This window comes from Eubalaena glacialis, chromosome 15, assembly GCF_028564815.1.
Source record: "Eubalaena glacialis isolate mEubGla1 chromosome 15, mEubGla1.1.hap2.+ XY, whole genome shotgun sequence".
Taxonomy (NCBI): Eukaryota; Metazoa; Chordata; class Mammalia; order Artiodactyla; family Balaenidae; genus Eubalaena; species Eubalaena glacialis.
The window spans coordinates 92902733-92919741 of record NC_083730.1 but is presented as its reverse complement, the minus strand read 5'-3'; the positions used below and the strand labels follow the sequence as shown (position 1 = coordinate 92919741).

The 17009-nt window shown below is 43.9% G+C and overlaps 1 protein-coding gene across 5 annotated transcripts in view; it reads right to left on the bottom strand.

The window, feature by feature from the left end:
* Nucleotides 1–17009, bottom strand: part of SFSWAP (splicing factor SWAP) — a 97204-nt gene that overhangs the window by 48238 nt on the left and 31957 nt on the right. For all 5 annotated transcript variants that reach the window (XM_061169184.1, XM_061169180.1, XM_061169181.1 and 2 more), the window contains 4 exons: nucleotides 7707–7947; nucleotides 6569–6700; nucleotides 5969–6062; nucleotides 4861–5032 (listed from right to left, as the gene is read on the bottom strand). In XM_061169184.1, the coding sequence (XP_061025167.1) occupies nucleotides 4861–5032; nucleotides 5969–6062; nucleotides 6569–6700; nucleotides 7707–7947 (639 nt within the window). The remainder of the gene's footprint in view (nucleotides 1–4860; nucleotides 5033–5968; nucleotides 6063–6568; nucleotides 6701–7706; nucleotides 7948–17009) is intronic.

Below are 17009 nucleotides of genomic sequence, written 5' to 3'. Positions count from 1 at the left end.
CTGCTTCTACCTGGAACCTTATTTGCAAGTCACATCTCAACACGTGAAAAGCACTTCCTACAGCCTTCAGCGGTTTCCTGTTGTGTTAAGGATGAACAGCAGCTGTGGAGGGGGCCCCCTCTCCTACTCCTCCCTTCCTCTCCCACTCCTCCCTTCTGCACTGCGCTCCAGCCCCGCCCTGCCTTCTGCCTGGAGCTGTCATCCTTTTTCCATGCCTGGCTTTCTTGCTCGTCTCATCTCAAATGAAGCCTCTCCTCAGACAGGCCCTGCCCGGCCTCTCTCCTTCACGCCACTCTTGACGTTCTGTGCTGTGTGTGTGGTCTGGTTACCCCGGAGCCTGGAGCGGGCAAGACCGCAGGACTAACGTGGCCCCGGTGCGCACTGATGCAGAGTAGCCTGTGCTCAGGAAACACTCGTGAGCGAGCCGACGGTGCCCCGCCCTCCACCTTCCACATCAAATATGCTTCCTTGCTTAAGGTATCAAGTTTCATTGCTAACTTTTAACTTCTAAGGTAATATATATTCTCCATGGGAAATGTTGAAAACACAGGTGAACAAAATGAAGGACCAGCTGCTATTCAGATACAGGAAAGAAATGATGTGAACACAATGGTTCCGAGGCACGTACGTGTGCAAGTGTACCAACACACGAAAAACGGGACCATACTTTATAGTTCTATAGCCTGCTGTTTTCACTTAGTAAGCGACACCTTTCCATAGAAAAAGTGTAGACATCTTTCCATGTCAACATACATCATTTTAATAAATGGCAATAATATTTCTTAGTATGGACATGCCAATTGATTTCAGTCTCCCATGATGGTTCCCAATTTTTTATTTTTAAAAGCCCACGGGCCTTGGGAGGAACACCTGGTCGAGACGTCCTGGTGAGCCAGACGTTTCTAGGAGTGGGAGTGCCTTTAGGGTTTGGTCCCCATCATCGGGCTCTCCCCTGGAGAGGCCTTACCGACAACACTCCAAGGACAACGCGTGAGTGAGGGTCCTACCACTCGCACCCTCTCTGTTACTTTCTAACTTTACCAAATTGGAGGCAAAGAACAGTATCTTGTTAGTGAGGATATATTTTAAAAGTTTAGGACTTCCCTGGTGGTGCAGTGGTTAAGAATCCGCCTGCCAGTACAGGGGACACGGGTTCGATCCCTGGTCCAGGAAGATCCCACATGCCGCAGAGCAACTAAGCCCATGAGCCACACTTACTGAGCCTGCGCTCTAGAGCCCGCGAGCCACAGCTACTGAGCCCGCGTGCCGCAACTACTGAAGCCTGTGCTCCGCAACAAAAGCCACCACGATGAGAAGCCTGCGCACCACAACGAAGACTAGCCCCCGCTTGCCGCAACTAGAGAGAGCCCGTGTGCAGCAACGAAGACCTGATGCAGCCAAAAAAAAAAAAGTTTATTCACTGACCAAGTGTTTTCCTTCTTTTGTGAACTATCTTTTCATGTCTTTTGTTTTTCTACTGCAGTGACTTTTCTTACTGATTTACAAGAGCTCTTTCTATAGCAAGGATTTTGACCTTTATCTTCTGTTATATTAGCAATCACTGCCATCCTGACATTTGTCTTTCAACTTTATACAGGCCCAGCTCCCATCAGACCTATCTTTATCATTCATGGCTTCAATTCTTAGAAAATCCTTTCCACTCTGACTAGAAAAAAATTACCTTTATTTTCTTCTACTTTATGATTTTATTTTTTACGTTTAAACACTTAAATCTATCTGGAATCACTGTAATTGTCAGAGGTAACGTAAGAGTCTTATTTTTTTCAAAATGGAGAGCCTGTTTCTCCAACATCAATTACTGTCATACTAGGGAAGCTTTATCATAAAAATCTCAGGAAATGTTGGTGCTTTTCCAGCATCTGTTAGCAAGGTAAGACTGTACTTGGAGAGTTTTCGTGGGATGCCGCACTGGGATGGCTGCAAGGAACCCCACCTGCTCGGAACCCCACCTGCTCATACCTGCTCTCACTGTCATTCCAAGCTTGCTTCCATCTGAGGTGCTAACATCTGGGTTTCCCAGGGGTCCTGGCCTGCAGACTGCTAAGCTTTATGGGGTTAAGGTACTAGGGCTGGAGAGCTTCCTAACTTTCCATCTTTGGGCTCTGGAGTAGCTTTAATCAGACAGGCTTTTCTCTTTCTTGAGGGAAGTTACCTTGACTTTGACTTTGTCCTGGCCTGCCTGCTTTTAGAGGTTATTTCACTGACCAATGTTTTCTAAATTCTTTCAGGCCTATAGATCTGTCATTTTACTGCCTCTCTGGAGATAGTTTTAGCAATTTATCAATATATTTTCTTAGAAAATTTTTTTCAGTTATTTTCAAATTTATTCAAATTTAGTTAAATATATTGTTCTCGTGTACTTAAAAAATACCGTGTTTTCTCTCTCATTATGCTGTGCATTTGCTTTTTTTCTGTATTAAACTTGTACGATGATGATAAGTTTTACTGGTCTTTTATTATATCCTCACCCATTTCTGCTTTGATTTTTATTGATTCTCCTTTTCTGCTTTTCTGACATGCATTTTATATAAAGTTTCTTCCTAGGTTCTTGAGTTGAATGCTTGTTTTGTTTTTACTTTTTCTTTACCAACATAAGCATATGAGGTTATGGATTTTTCTTTTAAGTTTTCACTGCATTTGATAATTTTTGGATAATATTCTCATTGTCCTCACCTTCTTTGACTGATTAATTTCAGGGCATTGACATGTCTGTAAGAATCTTTGTGCTCCAGCATTCAGAATACTTTTCATTCAAAATTTCAGATAGATCTTAACTACCTGGTATTTAATGCTATAGATTACACGTCTGATGTGCGAGCCTGCTTTTTCTCCCCTGTGAAGGACAACCTGTCTATTTTCCCATCTGGATGCTTTTTCTTCCATCTCTGTCCTTTTCCTTGGAAATTTGAGGAAAATTTTGAATTTGTCTTCTCATCCAATCTGATTTTTAGTGTTTTTATTATATTTTAAAATTTGGCAATCTTTTTCTAAACAATCTTTTCCAGATGTCAGATTATCGGTTGCACTAATTTTACAGTATCTTTAACTCTGTGAGAATAAGAATCAGAGACTAAAAGAATTTTCCTGTCACTTAGTAACTGTTTCCAAGGTGCCCACATGCTCCGAGGCTCAGATCGTGTCCTTCTGAACTCCTGCCTCTTTGCAGGAGCTGTGACTGTCTCCTCATCCTCACCCTGACGGAGCTGAGGGCGGGGTGGGTTCCGTCGGACATCCGCATCTCTCGGGAGCCTCAGGCTCAGAGGGCACGACGAGGGAAGCGGCGAGCGCTGTTTCGTCTGCCGAATCCCAGGGCGCTTGCTCACGGGAGCGCGGAGGGCGCTCCACGCGGGGCTGGCCCACTGCGCCCCGACCACACCCTGCTGGGGCCCCGCTGCCCCCTGGATGCTCCTGGTGGTTCTGGCCTTCTGCCCGCCCCCTTCTTGGGTTGACAGTGGGTTCCCCTGGGGTCCCTGCCACTGAGTCCCCAAATGTCCTGCTCTTTCCTATGAACTGAAGTCCAGGTGGGCTGGCTTGTCCTTCTTAAACATGAACAGTACCTCCCCCTGCTTCTGGAGCAGTAACTGTGTTTACTCTCTTCTTACTAATACGTTCCTTTGGTTATTCCAATGAGAGATGAAGGCGGCTGGGAAGGGTGAGGGATTAAACATGTGTGCTCAGGTGACCTCCTGGACTGAGAGGCTCACAGGTACTTCCATGCTTTCCTAAATCACTGAAGTTTCCCAGTTACCCATCTGGGTCATTTTGGTTACTCTTGATTGCCATCTTTGTATCAGAAAAGGCATCTGTACGCACAGAAAAGGCCTTCCTGCTATCCTGGCCCGTCCCGCCCATCCCGCATCTCCTCTGCCTTTCCTTCAACCCGGGCACTGGCTCCTGCACCGCCCGGCCACGTCCCCTCCTCCACTTCAGGCCACCAGCTCCACCCAGAACCTCCCGCACGGCTTCTCTGCCTTGATCCCTTCACACACTCACCATACTGCATAAAGGGATTCCTCTGATCTAAGCCATAAGGTGTGCTGCCCCTGCTGGAAGCCCTGAGACCCGCCAGGAAGGCAGAGCCCCACGAGCTGGCCATGGTTACCTTGGCAGGTGTGCCCCCCTTGACACCCGGATCCCTCAGACCACTTCCCGTCTCTGAACAGGCCACGCAGCTCAGACCACACCGTCCTGCCTGGGAGCTCCTCTGTCTCTGGGAGCCCCCTTCCCCCTGCACAGCCCTTCTCATCCCCACCTGGTGCAACTCCCTGCTTCTTCACACGGCCAACCACAGAGTTCCCTGCTAACGTGCCTGTGTCAGCTTTTTTTTCTTTCTATTTATTTATATTTGCTCTTTTCATGTATGTCTGTCCTGGTAGATGAAAAACTCCTCCCAAGAACATAAGAGTAGGTAACTGAAACGGAGCGAGTGGAATACCGCCTGGTAGAGACCCTCAAGGGACTTGCCTTAACAAATAAAGAAAACTAATTCCATTGGCACAATAGTTTGCATATAGTTTCAGAAGTCCAAGGGCGGGGGGTACAAAACATTACTTGAAAAATCCTAAACATTTCCATTAAATTGCTAGAACAGGCTGTTAAACAAACGCATACCTAAGATGAGCTTATATCCAAATGACCCCAAACCCGAAATCAGGAAAGTACTATGAAGTAAGCAAGCTTTATTAATAACAGCAACTTAAAAGGGGCAGCCATTTCCTCCTATCCTGTGGCTAAAGGCACCTGACCTTAAGCGGTCCAGCGTTCTTCCTTGCTAATTTGAAGTGACACCTGTGAGGTACAAGGTCAAAACCGGAACCCTCGGTAGCGAGGGCAGCGTACCTTTCACCAGCTTCCCGTCGGGGACGGCTTTGCTGCACGACGCCTCCTTCTTCCCCGAGGAGCCACCTCTGCCCCCTGCGTCGGCCACGTCTTCAGACACGCTATCCTCCCCAGCGTCACTCGGCTTTTCAGGCGCAGACTCCGCAGGAGCCTCTTCCGGTGCTGACACAGCCTGCAGAGGGTAAGCGTGACTCTGAACTGCTCCATTGGAAATGACACAGGATTTGCCAGAAAAGTTATGCAGTACATACATTTCACAGGACAACAGCACGGCTACGTTACTGCCTAAGGAACACCAGGGAATACACTTGCTAACTCAGATGTACTGCTTTCTGATACAGCAGGATGAACAGAGCAGTGGAAGGAGGTACTCTCCCTGCGATGCTGGTTTGGGGACCAACGCCCACTGCCTCTTCCTTGGAGACTGATCACTGAGACACGTTTAGAGCACCAAGTTATGCCCGGCACCTACAGAGGAGCCCACTTGCTTCAGTTTGAGCAGTCAGAGGAAAAAGCCTGGAGAGACCCACTGACACGCAAAGCCTACGTCACCTCTCTACCAAAACAGGTTTTAGAAAGACATTAGGGTGTCCATGTAATTGAGGAGAGGAGAGGCAGAAGAGAGGATTACAAGGACAGGAGGAAATGCTTCTAACAGGTGCCTGAGAACCAAGTGTGGGGACGTTTGCAGGGATGGGAGTCGTGAGGCGAGCTGCTGGCAGGGGGCGCTCGAGGCCAGTGGGTGGGCAGCACCTGTGTGGCTCCAGCCCGTCAGCTGGGAGCACCTGTGGTTACACTTAGGCATTTAAGTACATGTTAACACAACAAAAGTATAATACACAGCTTCCATCCAAAGTAGTTAAAAATAACAGCCAACCAAAACACCAAATGCTTGAAGAGACAGGATTACTTTGTTTACAACATTGTGGACAAATGATCATCAATGAACTATGAATACGGGTCAAAGATTTCAACAGATGTAAAACAAGAGAGGTGGGAAAAGTTAAATTCGGCAAATGCAAGACATACGTTACACCTAAAAGTGAGTGTAAAACCAACCAACCCTATTAGTGCACATCCCGAGGATTACTTATTCCCAGACACGTACCTGTGCGCTCTCGCCCCCTTCTTTCTGGAGGAAGAACTGCTTCTTAAACTCATAATAGGCATTATACTGGTGCCACGGCTGCAGGAACTCAAACCTAGGAACAGAGAACGGGACGAGTCATTCAACAAGACATGCTCGCTCGCTGTGACACCCCTCGGCTCCGACGGACCACACCTGCTGCTCTAAGGCTTCGCAGTGACTGACCCTGGCGATCACACAGATCACGTTGCGACCACAGCCTCCTGTTGTTATGTTACGACCCGAGCATGGAACATTATTTGATTAAAAAAACAAAGTGCAGTGTGTGTCTAAATTTCCACAGCAGATTCTTGAAAAGCATGAATTCCAGCTTTTTATTTTAGGTAGGTTCAACATTTTTAAAAAACAAAGCAAAACAAATTAAACAAACAAAAAAAATATAACAATAAAAAAGACCACCACCCCAACTCTAAGTAATTTAACAAGATATATTTATCTAAACACATAAGGATAAAAAATACATCTATATATATATAAACAATTATGTAGCTAGATTAAAAAAAGAAGCTAAACTAAACCCCAAATACCATTCATCTACCTCACATAAACTCCTTCACTCACCTTTGATCATTCTTGGCACGAACGCTGGTCTCAAACTTAAGGCCGTTCCTGGCCACGTACTCTGCCAGCTTGTCAATCACGGGCTGAATGTCGGGGGGCGGGGGGATGATGGCGGCCACGGAAGCAAGTGCACTGCGGAGGAGAGCGGGGTCACACCCACAGTGCCAGGCCCTCCTCCAGATCAGCGGCAGGGGGGCGGCCAGCAAGGCTGCTGGGGGACTTGCACTGTCTCAGTTCACACCGGCAGGTAAGTTACACACAGACAGGGAGGCCCTTATCTGAGATGACTGGGACTACAGAAAACTAATCAAAGTCAATCCATTCGAAACAGGGACCAAAATATCACTGCCAATGATGAACATAGGGGTTTTACTCAAAGTGCCACTTAAGGGCATGAAAGGTTCACCTTTTCTCTCCTCACGTTTCCCCCCAATTGCTAATTCTTAGAAACAACCAAGAACAAATCAAGTGTGAATTTTTGTTATATATATATGAAAGCATGCTGGCTAGCGTGATTCATCACCCTTTGTTTCATGTTTGACTTTCTCAGCATGATCAGACAGTGGGAACTATCCAAGTGTTCCGTCAAGTTTCCTGAGCGTCTTTCCAGCTTGAGACATGCCAGTGCCTCTGATAACGTGCTCGCTCACCCACAGACATGCGGCGCGCCCTCCACGCTGCCCAGGACAGGTGCCGGGGCTCCAGTCCCTGCCTTGCCGGCTCTGTTATTCAGTGGTTCGCTGGACTAACAGCCACACCCTCATTTCCTAACCGCTCGTGAGAGATTCACTTGCATCAGCTTTATGAAATCCTGCATTTCTGGCAGAAACTGGGCTTCACTTCACACTGACTGTGCCTAGTACTGCCCCACCGAGATGGCGGCACACAGGGAAGAACAGATGCTGGATTCAGGGGAGTGGCGTGGGATGTTAACTGGGAGTTCATTTTCTCAGTGGTTAGACCTCACTGCCACGAGTGCTTACGTTATGACAGCTTCTGTTGCCCAATCAACCCTGTAACTTGGGGATTTGGATAATAAGTACTCGGATAACAGAGACCCTCTACGTGACGCACGCTATAAAGAAGCCCAAACCAAGAACACAGGTGCTCCAGGTGACCAGCAGAGGTGAGAGCATACCTTGTGGTGATGGTGGTGGAGGTCACCCCACTACTCGTCTCTGCTGTGCTTGGGGGGGGCGGTGGCGTGGTCCCTGGAGGGGGCGGGGCCGTGGCTGTCACTCCAGCAGAGCCGGACACGGCCACCCCGGCAGGCAGGGTGCTGTAGTAAGTGGCTACGTCAACCCCTGGAGGGGGAGGTGCCAGGCAGTAGGTGCCGTCGGGCAGCATGTAGTAGCTGTAGTACATGGCTGCCACTGTTGCTGTGAAAAGACACATTTTGGGGGCGTGAGAGTGGCAAATGACAGGCTAGTTGGTAAGAATCCACAATACAGTAAAAAAGGGACACTTTTCCAAATGCAATGTCACTTCTGTCCAACGTCAACCACATCGTTTTGTTTTTCTGATATAAGAAAGGCTGCCCAGGTGACACACAGTTTGGAAGAATCAGGCAATGCCCAGACACACACCCAGGGACGATGGAAAGTGAACATGCATGGGGACATTCAAGGCAGCCCAACGTGGACCTTCCTACTACACAACTGATGTCCTCCCTGACTGCAGAGCGGGCAGATTAGGACAAGTCCACTGTCCAGCAGCACTGGCTCCCTTCCTGTGTGGCCTGTGAGATGACCCGTTTGAGGACTAAACACCAGCTCTCCACTCTCTCCACTCCTTACTTTTCTCATTTAAACATTTGTCTGCTAAAAATAGAACTACCATATGACCCAGCAATCCCACTACTGGGCATATACCCTGAGAAAACCATAATTCAGAAAGAGTCATGTACCAAAATATTCATTGCAGCTCTGTTTACAATAGCCAGGACATGGAAGCAACCTAGGTGTCCATCATCGGATGAATGGATAAAGAAGATGTGGCACATATATACAATGGAATATTACTCAGCCATAAAAAGAAATGAAATGGAGGTATTTGTAATGAGGTGGATGGAATTAGAGTCTGTCATACAGAGTGAAGTAAGTCAGAAAGAGAAAAAGAAATACAGTATGCTAACACATATATATGGAATCTAAGGGAAAAAAAAAAAAAAAAAAGGTCATGAAGAACCTAGCGGCAAGATGGGAATAAAGACACAGACCTACTAGAGAATGGACTTGAGGATATGGGGAGGGGGAGGGGTGAGATGTGACAGGGTGAGAGAGTGTCATGGACATATATACACTACCAAATGTAAAATAGATAGCTAGTGGAAAGCAGCCGCATAGCACAGGGAGATCAGCTCGGTGCTTTGTGACCACCTAGAGGGGTGGGATAGGGAGGGTGGGAGGGAGGGAGATGCAAGAGGGAAGAGATATGGGAACATATGTATATGTATAACTGATTCACTTTGTTATAAAGCAGAAGCTAGCACACCATTGTAAAGCAATTATACTTCAATAAAGATGTTTAAAAAAAAAAAGAACACTACTTCAAAAAAAAAAAAAAAAAAAAAACAAACATTTGTCTGGGCATAAATCGCAGCCATGTTTTCTTAGGTCAGTCTCCCAAGGCAAGACACAAAAGCAAAAATAAACAAATGGGACCTAATCAAACTTAATAAGCTTTTACACAACAAAGGAAACCACAAACAAAATGAAAAGGCAACCCACAGAATGGGAGAGAACATCTGCAAATGATGTGAACGATAAGGGCTTAATTTCCAACATATACAAACAGCTCATGTAGCTCAGTAACAAAAAGACAAACAACCCAATCAAAAAATGGGCAGAAGACTCAAATAGACATTTCTCCAAAGACATACAGATGGCCAATAAACACATGAAAAGATGCTGGATATCGCTAATTATTAGGGAAATGCAAATCAAAAATACAACAAGGTACCACCTCACACCAGTCAGAATGGCCACCATTAAAAAGTCTACAAATAATAAATGCTGGAGAGGGTGTGGAGAGAAGGGAACCCACCAACAGCGTAGGAGGGAATGGAAATTGGTACAGCCACTATGGAAAAGAGTATGGAGGTTCCTTTAAAAACTAAAAATAGAACTACCGTATGATCCAGCCATCCCACTCCTGGGCACATACCCTGAGAAAACTCTAACTGGAAAAGACACATGCACCCCGGTGTTCATAGCAGCATTATTTACAATAGCCAGGACATGGAAACAACCTAAATGTCCATTGACAGAGGAATGGATAAAGAAAATGTGGTACATATATACAATGGAATATTACTCAGCCATAAAAAAGAATGAAATAATGCCACTTGCAGCAACATGGATGGAACTAGAGATTATCATACTAAGTGAACTAAGACAAAAAGACAGACAAATATCATATGATATCACTAATATGTGGAATCTAAAATACGATACAAATGAACTTATTTACAAAACAGAAACAGACTCACAGTCATAGAGAACAATACCAAAGGGGGAAGAGGGAGGGAAGGGATGAATTAGGAGTTTGGGGTTAGCAGATACAAACTACTATATACAAAATAGATAAACAACAAGGTCCTACTGTATAGCACAGGGAACTATATTCAATATTTTGTAACAAACTATAATGGAAAAGAATCTGAAAAAGAATATATTTTATATACAACATTCATATAAATGAATCTGGTATGTATCTCTTATATATATGTAACTGAATCACTTTGCTGTATACCAGAAACTATCACAACACTGTAAATTAACTATACTTCAATAATACACAAACACACACCTGTCTTGGAAGTCATCTTGTCTACAAAGCTGTGCTGCTCTGTAACCCCTGCGTGCCTTCACCCCAGCACAGAGACGTACTGCAACTGATTTAAGAAGTCCTGACGGACACTGAGATCATTTGGGGCTTTATTATTATAAACAGTGAAGTACAATAACTTCCTATATATTTTGCCCACCCATGCAAGTATCTGTAAGATAGAGCCCATTTTTTAAAACAATCAAAATTCCTGTAAGTTTATTCATTTTTTATTTTGGGGGAAAAATATTCAAGACCAGTGAAATCACAGAAGATCCAATGAACGAATTAAGAATTTAAATTTCTAATCCTGTTGTAGATAAGCAACTGGTTCTGACTACACAGAGATTTAATTTCCTCTTCATTAGAGCATGGTGAAAGATTTTTCTCATTAAGGAACTTTATTTTGATCTTCAATTAATTTACTTTAAAACAGAAACATCTGCAAATAGTGAGAGCTTTCGCACTGACTGCAGTTTCCAGCACGGACGCTCCGTGGGGAAGGTGTCAGTGGTGCAGCAGCTCCCAACCTGTCCTTGACAGCTACACCCCAGCCCGTCCGTCCTCGGCTGGAACGGCTGCGTCACTCACGTGCGCTGCAGGCACACCCGCAGCTGGTAGCGGCTTTTACTGTCTATGAATCATGCGCGTCTGAGCCCCCAAGTTGTGAATCGCTGGCTCGATGCTGTGCACCAACCACTGCTCACGTTCACCTCAGTGTTCCACATTTTCAAAAAAAGATGAGTGGCCTCAATATCCTCTCTGTGTGATCTTCAGCACAGAGACATTCAAACCATATCTCTGAAGGAAGGCGGGGGCAGAGGGCAGGAAAGACACGTTCGCTCTGTAACCCCAGCACCCAGCACACAGAATTTGTCGGGTGGACAGACGGATTCGATGCTTCAAATATAAGCTTCTCCTAACCCAGTTAGGTATTCAAATATGAACAGAGGCTTCTGTGAGCTGTATCACCCTCCATGAAACAGTGGAACGACTGCCCCACTCACCCCACACTCGGTCGAGCGACGGGGGCCCTTCTTCTCACCCCCGGGCACAGACACCGCCACGGAGGAGGGGTGAGGCAGCAGGGGCAAGACCAGAGCGTAGCCCCGCCCACAGAGCACCCCCTGTCTCGGGAGGGGCAGCAAGAGCCGCTACCGCCCAGTGTCACATCTCAAGGACAGGACAGACACTCCACGTCCTTCCTATGCCAGGTGGCCAGCCTCTGGCCTGAAAACAGGCCAAAATACATCTCAAAGTCGTAGCTACAACCAATGAGGCGCATGGATTAGAAAAATCACTTTACAGCTAAGTGTCAACTATATATTACGCAATTGCAATTTAATGCATTCTTTATGTAACAGAAGTGAATAAATTATTTTCAAAACCAAGGATCATCCCTTTGAAAAAATGAACATGCAGATTAACCATCAGTCTGTACCTGAGCCACCCATCACATTGAATTAAAACAAAGTCTAAAAATAACCCTGCCAGAAAGATGGCAGATTAACTCAGGAACTCACCCATTACAAATACCTAAAAAGGCTTGTAAAATATAAGGAAAAAATTTAAATGCATAGCTGAGCTCACAAAGAGAAAAGGCTCCATTTCCATGTGTGAAAATCAAACAAAGCTTCCAAACCTGAAGGCATCTCCTAAGCCTTGAGCCAAGTCTTGCTCCAGATGCAGGGATTCCCACGCTAGAAAGCCAGCCCAGGGCACATGCCCTGGGGATCTTGCAGAGGAGGACAGACTGGAAGCAGAAACCTAAAGACGATGCACGCAGGATGCCCTCTCACTTCTTATCCACGCACTCTGTGAGTCCTTTCCAACAAATTCTAATTACACCTTGCAAAGGTGAACAGGAATTTGAAAATCCCTCTGTATCCAAAAATAACCCTGATGGCAATGAAACACCTGAGGCATGGTGAGCTGAGAATGCAGACTTTCCTGCTGCGTGGTGCCTGCTCAGGGCAACGCCACAGCTGAGGACCCAAGAGTGCAGCCAATTCCAATTATGCACTGTTTCTCCCAGATTCCCATTTCATGTGCGGGATGTCACAGATGAAAAGATTTTAGGGAGAAGGTTGTTTCTGTCCTTTTCCCCACAGACACTGAGGCCCGGGGCGGTTGTGACAGTGATAGGCCAACCTCAGCCCGGAGCCATGCCTGGCCTGGCCTGCCCCCCAATCTATGGTGAACAGTATCATGCCCCTCATTTCGTCTGCAGGTGCCAGGGGCACCTCCAAACAGTGTCTTCTGCCTGCTGTGAAGCCCCTCCTAAGGTTTACCTCCAACAAATAACAAAGGTTGGTGAGGATGTGGAGAAAAGGGACCCCTCATATGCTGCTGGTGGGAATGTAAATTGGTTCAGCCACTGTGGAAAACAGTACGGAGGTTTCTCAAAAAACTAAAAATCAGGGACTTCCCTGGTGGTGCAGTGGTTAAGATTACGCGCTCCCAATGCAGGGGGCCCGGGGTTCAATCCCTGATCAGGGAACTAGATCCCACATGCCACAACTAAGAGTTCCCATGCCACAACTAAGGTCACACGCCTCAACTATGGAGCCAGTGAGCCACAACTAAGGACCCCGCCTGCCGCAACTAAGACCCGGCGCAACCAAATAAATAAATATTAAAAACAAAAACAAGTTAGATAGCCTCAACCACCAGAGGGCAGACAGCAGAAGCAAGAAAAACTACAACCCTGCAGCCTGTGGAACAAAAACCACATTTACAGAAAGACAGACAAGATGAAAAGGCAGAGGGCTATATACCAGATGAAGGAACAAGAAAAAACCCCAGAAAAACAACTAAATGAAGTGGAGATAGGTAACCTTCCAGAAAAAGAATTCAGAATAATGATAGTGAAGATGATCCAGGACCTCGGAATAAGAATGGAGGCAAAGATTGAGAAGATGCAAGAAATGATTAACAAAGACCTAGAAGAATTAAAGAACAAACAAACAGAGATGACCAATACAATAACTGAAATGAAAACTACACTAGAAGGAATCAATAGCAGAATAACTGAGGCAGAAGAACGGATAAGTGACTTGGAAGACAGAACGGTGGAATTCACTGCTGCAGAACAGAATAAAGAAAAAAGAATGAAAAGAAATGAAGACAGCCTAAGAGACCTCTGGGACAACATGAAACGCAACAACATTCGCATTATAGGGGTCCCAGAAGGGGAAGAGAGAGAGAAAGGACCAGAGAAAATATTTGAAGAGATTATAGTCGAAAACTTCCCTAACATGGGAAAGGAAATAGCCACCCAAGTCCAGGAAGCGCAGAGAGTCCCATACAGGATAAACCCAAGGAGAAACACGCCGAGACACATAGTAATCAAAGTGGCAAAAATTAAAGACAAAGAAAAATTATTGAAAGCAGCAAGGGAAAAACGACAAATAACATACAAGGGAACTCCCATAAGGTTAACAGCTGATTTCTCAGCAGAAACTCTACAAGCCAGAAGGGAGTGGCATGATATACTTAAAGTGATGAAAGGGAAGAACCTACAACCAAGATTACTCTAACCGGCAAGGATCTCATTTAGATTTGATGGAGAAATCAAAAGCTTTACAGACAAGCAAAAGCTAAGAGAATTCAGCACCACCAAACCAGCTCTACAACAAATGCTAAAGGAACTTCTCTAAGTGGGAAACACAAGAGAAGAAAAGGACCTACAAAAACAAACCCAAAACAATTAAGAAAATGGTCATAGGAACATCCACATCGATAATTACCTTAAACGTGAATGGATTAAATGCTCCAACCAAAAGACACAGCCTTGCTGAATGGATACAAAAACAAGACCCATATATATGCTGTCTATAAGAGACCCACTTCAGACCTAGGGACATATGCAGACTGAAAGTGAGGGGATGGAAAAAGATATTCCATGCAAATGGAAATCAAAAGAAAGCTGGAGTAGCTATACTCATATCAGATAAAATAGACTGTAAAATAAAGAATGTTACAAGAGACAAGGAAGGACACTACATAATGATCAAGGGATCAATCCAAGAAGAAGATATAACAATTATAAATATATATGCACCCAACATAGGAGCACCTCAATACATAAGGCAACTGCTAACAGCTATAAAAGAGGAAATTGACAGTAACACAATAATAGTGGGGGACTTTAACACCTCACTTACACCAATGGACAGATCATCCAAAATGAAAATAAATAAGGAAACAGAAGCTTTAAATGACACAATAGACCAGATAGATTTAATTGATATTTATAGGACATTCCATCCAAAAACAGCAGATTACACGTTCTTCTCAAGTGCGCATGGAACATTCTCCAGGATAGATCACATCTTGGGTCACAAATCAAGCCTCAGTAAATTTAAGAAAATTGAAATCATATCAAGCATCTTTTCTGACCACAATGCTATGAGATTAGAAATGAATTACAGGGGAAAAAATGTAAAAAACACAAACACATGGAGGCTAAACAATATGTTACTAAATAACCAAGAGATCACTGAAGAAATCAAAGAGGAAATCAAAAAATACCTAGAGACAAATGACAATAAAACACGACGACCCAAAACCTATGGGATGCAGCAAAAGCAGTTCTAAGAGAGAAGTTTATAGCTATACAAGCCTACCTCAAGAAACAAGAAAAATCTCAAGTAAACAATCTAACCTTACACCTAAAGAAACTAGAGAAAGAAGAACAAACAAAACCCAAAGTTAGCAGAAGGAAAGAAATCATAAAGATCAGAGCAGAAATAAATGAAATAGAAACAAAGAAAACAATAGCAAAGATCAATAAAACTAAAAGCTGGTTCTTTGAGAAGATAAACAAAATTGATAAGCCATTAGCCAGACTCATCAAGAAAAAGAGGGAGAGGACTCAAATCAATAAAATCAGAAATGAAAAAGGAGAAGTTACAACAGACACCGCAGAAATACAAAGCATCCTAAGAGACTACTACAAGCAACTTTATGCCAATAAAATGGACAACCTGGAAGAAATGGACAAATTCTTAGAAAGGTATAACCTTCCAAGACTGAACCAGGAAGAAACAGAAAATATGAACAGACCAATCACAAGTAATGAAATTGAAACTGTGATTAAAAATCTTCCAACAAACAAAAGTCCAGGACCAGATGGCTTCACAGGTGAATTCTATCAAACATTTACAGAAGAGCTAACACCTATCCTTCTCAAACTCTTCCAAAAAATTGCAGAGGAAGGAACACTCCCAAACTCATTCTATAAGGCCACCATCACCCTGATACCAAAACCAGACAAAGACACTACAAAAAAAGAAAATTACAGACCAATATCACTGATGAATATAGATGCAAAAATCCTCAACAAAATACTGGCAAACAGAATCCAACAACACATTAAAAGGATCATACACCACGATCAAGTGGGATTTATCCCAGGGATGCAAGGATTCTTCAATATACGCAAATCAATCAATGTGATACACCATATTAACAAATTGAAGAATAAAAACCATATGATCATCTCAATAGATGCAGAAAAAGCTTTTGACAAAATTCAACACCCATTTATGATAAAAACTCTCCAGAAAGTGGGCATAGAGGGAACCTACCTCAACATAATAAAGGCCATATATGACAAACCCACAGCAAACATCATTCTCAATGGTGAAAAACTGAAAGCATTTCCTCTAAGATCAGGAACGAGACAAGGATGTCCACTCTCACCACTATTATTCAACATAGTTCTGGAAGTCCTAGCCACAGCAATCAGAGAAGAAAAAGAAATAAAAGCAATACAAATTGGAAAAGAAGAAGGAAAACTGTCACTCTTTGCAGATGACATGATACTATACATAGAGAATCCTAAAACTGCCACCAGAAAACTGCTAGAGCTAATTAATGAATATGGTAAAGTTGCAGGATACAAAATTAATGCACAGAAATCTCTTGCATTCCTATACACTAATGATGAAAAATCTGAAAGAGAAATTATGGAAACACTCCCATTTACCATTGCAACAAAAAGAATAAAATACCTAGGAATAAACCTACCTAGGGAAACAAAAGACCTGTATGCAGAAAACTATAAGACACTGATGAAAGAAATTAAAGATGATACCAACAGATGGAGAGATATACCATGTTCTTGGACTGGAAGAATCAACATTGTGAAAATGACTATACTACCCAAAGCAATCTACAGATTCAATGCAATCCCTATCAAATTACCAATGGCATTTTTTATGGAGCTAGAACAAATCATCTTAAAATTTGTATGGAGACACAAAAGACCCCGAATAGCCAAAGCAGTCTTGAGGGGAAAAAACGGAGCTGGAGGAATCAGACTCCCTGACTTCAGACTATACTACAAAGCTACAGTAATCAAGACAATATGGTACTGGCACAAAAACAGAAACATAGATCAATGGAACAAGATAGAAAGCCCAGAGATAAACCCACGCACCTATGGTCAACTAATCTATGACAAAGGAGGCAAAGATATACAATGGAGAAAAGACAGTCTCTTCAATAAGTGGTGCTGGGAAAACTGGACAGCTACATGTAAAAGAATGAAATTAGAACACTCCCTAACACCATACACAAAAATAAACTCAAAATGGATTAGAGACCT